We start from the raw sequence: 5362 nt of genomic DNA, 5'->3' as shown, positions 1-5362 counted from the left end.
ACTCTTTCATCGCACCCCCACCTCACTCTTGCGCGTGACATCCACCTTAACATCGAGTTCTATACCAACGCCAAGCAGCGGAACTCACGCCACCTACGACCAACAACAACCACCCAACATAGCAAATAATGTCCCGCTAGCGGCCTGAGTAGAAAAAAAATAACTGGTTACCTATGCAAATATGTAGGTACATATGTACATCCATACGTACATATGTACATACATAAGTACGTATGTACATATACACGAACATATGTACATATATACGTACGGATATACATACATATAACGCGACTAGAAATTACCTTTTGTACATTCTATGCTAATTCTGTAAAACGAATTACAGTCCATCGTTCGACACGGCCACACGTCTAATCTGGCATATTTTGATTTCTTAATAAAGGTCATTATTAGTTAAGCACATCAACGTTGTTTTAATTTCTTTCTAAGGGCAACAAAAAACGCTTTGTGCCCCAACATAAAGGTCCTTCGAGCCGGATGTTAAACACCGGCTCCGCGTTAATTGTTTCAATTTAATAATGTACGGCAACGTGGAATTTCAAGCGATTGATGGCGAATCAACGCCCGCACAGCCAGCTGTGTCGAATAACATTCGCGTTAAGGTTCGACAGCGGGAATTACTTTTGCAGCGTCTCGAAAGTTCTCGCATGAACTTAGCGGAACTAAGTACAATGGCTGAACCGATGCTCAAGGTCAAGCTCGAGATGTTGCATCGTCAACTGGACAATTTTGAAGCAATCCAGTCGCACCTTGAAGAACTCGATGAATCCGAGTTAGAAGGAATGCATCGTACCAATTGTGAAACAGCGTATTTCGTCGTAAAATCCGCTATCATGGAGCGGCTCGCTCAGCTTCGTGCTGCTGAGCCCGAAACCTTGAGTAGCACCCGCATTCTATCGTCGACGTCGCAGTCAAGGTTCCACTTACCAAAGCTGCAATTACCAAAATTTTCTGGCCACCATGCAGATTGGCTAGATTTCTTCGACATGTTTTCCGTGCTCGTGCATACCAACAACGAGCTATCAGAGATCGAAAAATTTCAGTATCTTCGGTCATGCTTAACCGACGAGGCAGCGCGCCTTGTGCAGGCACTAGAGGTCACAGCGATAAATTATCGAAAGGCTATCGAGCTACTCACAGCACGGTATGACAACAAACGCTTAATTTTCCAATCACACTTAAAGAGGATTTTCGAAATTGAGCGTGTTGTGAAGCCATCCGCATCCACTTTACGAGAGTTTATCGATATAGTCAACGGCAGTCTACGTGCCATGGAGTCATTGGCATCAAAATCGCAGATAGCAGACGGAATAGTTCTACATATGCTTACCTCTAAGCTCGATGAAGCCACTCAATCCAAGTGGGAGGACGAGGTTGCCACGAAATGGAGCAATACTTCTTCGTCATTGAGACTGCCTTCATGGGATGATTTAGCTGGGTTTCTTGAGCGCCGCTGTCAGAGTTTTAACATCATTGAGGCCAGCCGGAACCTCCCATCACCTTACACATCAGCAAAAAGGACACCATTATCGCCATCAACACATCATCGTTCATCGAAATCGCACACCAGCTTAGTTTCAACCCAACCCAACAAGTGCCACTTGTGCGACGAGCAAGCGACTCACAACGCATTCAGCTGCAGCAAATTTATGGCGTTAGACCCAATGGAACGTTTCTTACTAGCCAAGCGAAAACATCTCTGTCTAAATTGCTTAGGCATGAACCATTCTTCAAGCAACTGTCCATCATTCAGAAGATGTCAACATTGCAAGGTCAGCCATCATACGCTCTTACATCGTAACACACCAGGGTCCCAACGTCAGGAAACAAAGGAGGCTGCATCTCCATCATCAGCTTCGCTTTATATTCACAATTGCCATAGTGACGTCATTCTCGCAACAGGCTTAGTACAGCTGAGCAACATGCACACTACTAAGATAACGGCTCGGGCACTCCTTGACTCAGCCTCTCAGTTGAATTTCATAACTAAGCACATGGCTCAGATACTCAAGCTTCCTCGCACTAAGGCAAATGTAGAAATATGCGGAATTGGTGCTGTGACTACAATGTCACATCACATTGTAACGATTAAATTCGAATCAATGCAATCTGGTTTCTCTTCAGTACTAGAGGCTGTTGTATTGCCATCGATTTCTTCAAACCAGCCGCAACAGAGCATTAATATTAACGCTTGGGGTATTCCCAACAACATCAACCTTGCCGACAGTCGATTTAATCATCCTGGACCCATTGATATCCTCATCGGAGCGAGTTTGTTTTTTTACATACTATCAGTGGGTCAAATAAAACTAAGCAAACACTTGCCGACTCTCCAGAAAACACAACTGGGTTGGATCGTCGCTGGAGCCATAACATCACACTCATCGCCGTCTTTATCTTCGCTGCTTTCAGTGTCGTCACTAATCACATCATCATCCTTGTCTTCGCCGCTAACATCGTCATCGCCAACATCATCGTCATCGCCAACATCATCGGCGTCGCCAATATCATCGTCGTCGTTACCTCCACCATTTTCATCACACACATCAAGTTATATCTCGCTCACCATGCATTCGCAACCGACATTGGACACTCTCTTAGAGAAGTTCTGGAATTTGGAAGACAAATACCAACAAAAATCAACAATGCGTACCGCTGAGGAACAAGAATGCGAACACTACTTTACGCAAACAACAAGACGTTGCCCAGAGACCAACAAATTCATTGTGGGCCTTCCATTTTCCACCAACCCGAGCAAACTAGGGCAATCATACGATATCGCCCGTCGTCGATTTTTATCAGTCGAAAAGGGAATGCTGATAAATAATCCGACCGGGGCCGAATACAAGAACTTCAAGATTTCACCAAGCGAATTGTCATCGAAAGTAGGTACGTACATCCCACACCACTGCGTTACCAAGGCGGACAGTTCGACTACAAGGCTACGTGTTGTGTTTGACGCCTCTTGCCGTACCGACAACGGTATTGCCGTCAACCAAATTCTCCGCGTTGGTCCGACATTACAAGACAATATATTTACAATATTGCTTCGTTTTCGCACACACCGTTATGTTTTAATGGCCGACATAACGAAAATATACCGGCAAATTATGGTCGGTGAAAGAGATGCGAAATGGCAATGCATCTTATGGCGAAATTCTCCAAGCGAGCCGGTGACCACCTATCAGCTACAGACAGTAACATACGGAACTAGTTGTGCTCCGTTTTTGGCAGTGAGATGTCTACAGCAATTGGCTTACAACAACATCTCCACCCACCCAATTGGAGCTACTGTCACTCTGCGAGACTTCTATGTCGACAATCTGATGACAGGGGGCGCCACAATTGAAAAAGTCAAAGCAATCAAAAGGGAAGTCATCGATTTACTCGCCAAGGGAGGGTTCGCTCTTCGAAAATTTGCAGCAAATCATCAGAGCATTATCGGCGATGTTTCAGAGACGGACAAGGAACCCGTAATAAACGTTGAAAATATTGACTACATCAAAACGTTAGGATTAAAGTGGTCGCCTGCTACCGATTGTTTCTTTTTTTCATACACACCGTCTCAGAAACGGCTGCAGAAGGCCAGCAAGCGCATGATACTCTCACTCGGCCTTATAAACCCCATCATCGTCCCATGCAAAATAATGATGCAAAAATTATGGAAATTGCGCTTAACCTGGGACGAAAGTGTACCTCTGGCGATTCAAACACAATGGGCCGATATATGTAACCAACTCACCTTCATCGAAAAAATTCATCTTCCAAGGTTCGTATGTTTTAACTCTAGCACTAAATTGCATGCCTTTGCAGATACGAGTACCAAGGCTTACGGAGCGTGCGTATATGCTGTTTCTAACGCTGATGGAGGCCCACATTCGTCGCTTATCGCGGCAAAGTCAAGAGTAGCGCCCACTAAAGAGACCACCCTGCCAAAATTAGAATTATGCGCTGCTCTGTTGTTGTCAGAATTACTGGAATCATTGGTAGCCACACTCACTATTAATGCACGCAACATATACTGCTGGTCTGACTCCACGATTGCCCTGTCGTGGATACAGGGTGAACCATCGCGTTGGACTACATTTGTAGCTAATAGGGTAGCAAGAATACAGCAGATCACAGCGGGATACACTTGGCGTCATGTATCGTCTTCGGAAAACCCTGCTGACTTAGTGTCGCGGGGAGTGACGGTGCACAACCTCATCAACAACCAGTTGTGGTTCCACGGACCACAATTTATACAATTACAACAACAGCACTGGCCTTCCAGTCCAATGAAGGCCATTATTAATATGCCAGAGCAGCGCAAGCAACACCACACCCTTTTATTAACGCAGGTTGAAGGCATCGTTGCTGAACACAAATTCGTAAATAATTATTTTAAGCTTCTTCGAATATTTGCTTACGTTCAACGTTTCCTCGACAAACTTCGCAAATTACCAACTGAGCCTGGCGCCATAACCACTCCGGAATTGAACGACTCTTTGATGCTAGTTCTTCGCTACCTTCAGCAACAATACTTTCCTCAAGAATACAAGGGGCTTCAGAAAGGCAGAGTGAGTCCACAGTCTAGTTTAAATCTACTCCCGCCCTTTCTACACAACCAGATAATTCGCGTTGGGGGGAGAATCACCAATTCATCACTGCCATTCGACGCCAAGCACCCCATTGTACTACCGAGGTCACACCCATTCGTTCGCACTATCATCGAACACCTTCATCGTCGTCATTCGCACGCTGGGTGCCAAACGCTGTTGAGCATCGTAAGAGACAAATTCTGGGTCAGAAATGCTCGCAGCATAATAAGACAAGTAGTACACCGTTGTATTTTATGTTATCGCAATAAGCCACAGTCAACTCATGGGAGCGCTGCCACGGGAGCGAGTTGAACCGTCACATCCATTTGCGGTAACGGGCATCGATTATTGTGGACCTTTTCTCATCACACAACGCGTACGAGGTAAGGGCCCTGTCAAAGTATACATTGCTGTATTCATTTGCTTTACAACGAAAGCAGTCCATCTTGAGCTTGTTCCTGACTTGACTACCATGGCGTTCATAGCTGCTTTAAAGCGCTTTATCGCCCGTCGTGGTAGATGCCATACGATGTTTTCCGATAATGCGACAAATTTTGTAGGAGCGAATCGCGAGCTTAAAGAGATGCTGACAGTGTTGCCAGAACTTTTCAGGGCAACCGGCTAGATTGGACAAAAAAAACGGCTAAAAACGGCTAAAATGTTTCAACCAGAATTAATTTTTTTTTAAATACATAAACTACAATTAGAAAGACTAGTCAATCCATTGAATTTTTTTTTGGTTAATAAAGATTATTTATACG

General features: G+C 44.7%; 1 protein-coding gene across 1 annotated transcript; it reads left to right on the top strand.

Annotated features, from left to right (window-relative positions):
• Positions 1–539: 539 nt before the first annotated feature.
• On the top strand, positions 540–4870 carry LOC118745422. The gene is made up of 2 exons (XM_036478875.1): positions 540–4575; positions 4632–4870. Exons 1-2 carry the CDS (start codon positions 540–542, stop codon positions 4868–4870), a joined length of 4275 nt encoding a protein of 1424 aa, XP_036334768.1.
• Positions 4871–5362: the final 492 nt, after the last annotated feature.

The sequence above is a fragment of the Rhagoletis pomonella genome, unplaced genomic scaffold (genome assembly GCF_013731165.1).
Source record: "Rhagoletis pomonella isolate Grant_MI unplaced genomic scaffold, Rhpom_1.0 Rhpom_scaffold_00009, whole genome shotgun sequence".
Classification (NCBI taxonomy): domain Eukaryota; kingdom Metazoa; phylum Arthropoda; class Insecta; order Diptera; family Tephritidae; genus Rhagoletis; species Rhagoletis pomonella.
This window is presented reverse-complemented; position numbering and strand designations above follow the sequence as displayed.

Excerpts from the sequence above, each read along its gene's own strand:
- LOC118745422 (XM_036478875.1), top strand. The coding sequence starts at position 540 with ATGTACGGCAACGTGGAATTTCAAGCGATTGATGGCGAATCAACGCCC. Across the intron at positions 4,576-4,631 it reads ATACAAGGGGCTTCAGAAAG|ATAATTCGCGTTGGGGGGAG; the intron begins GCAGAGTGAGTC and ends CTACACAACCAG.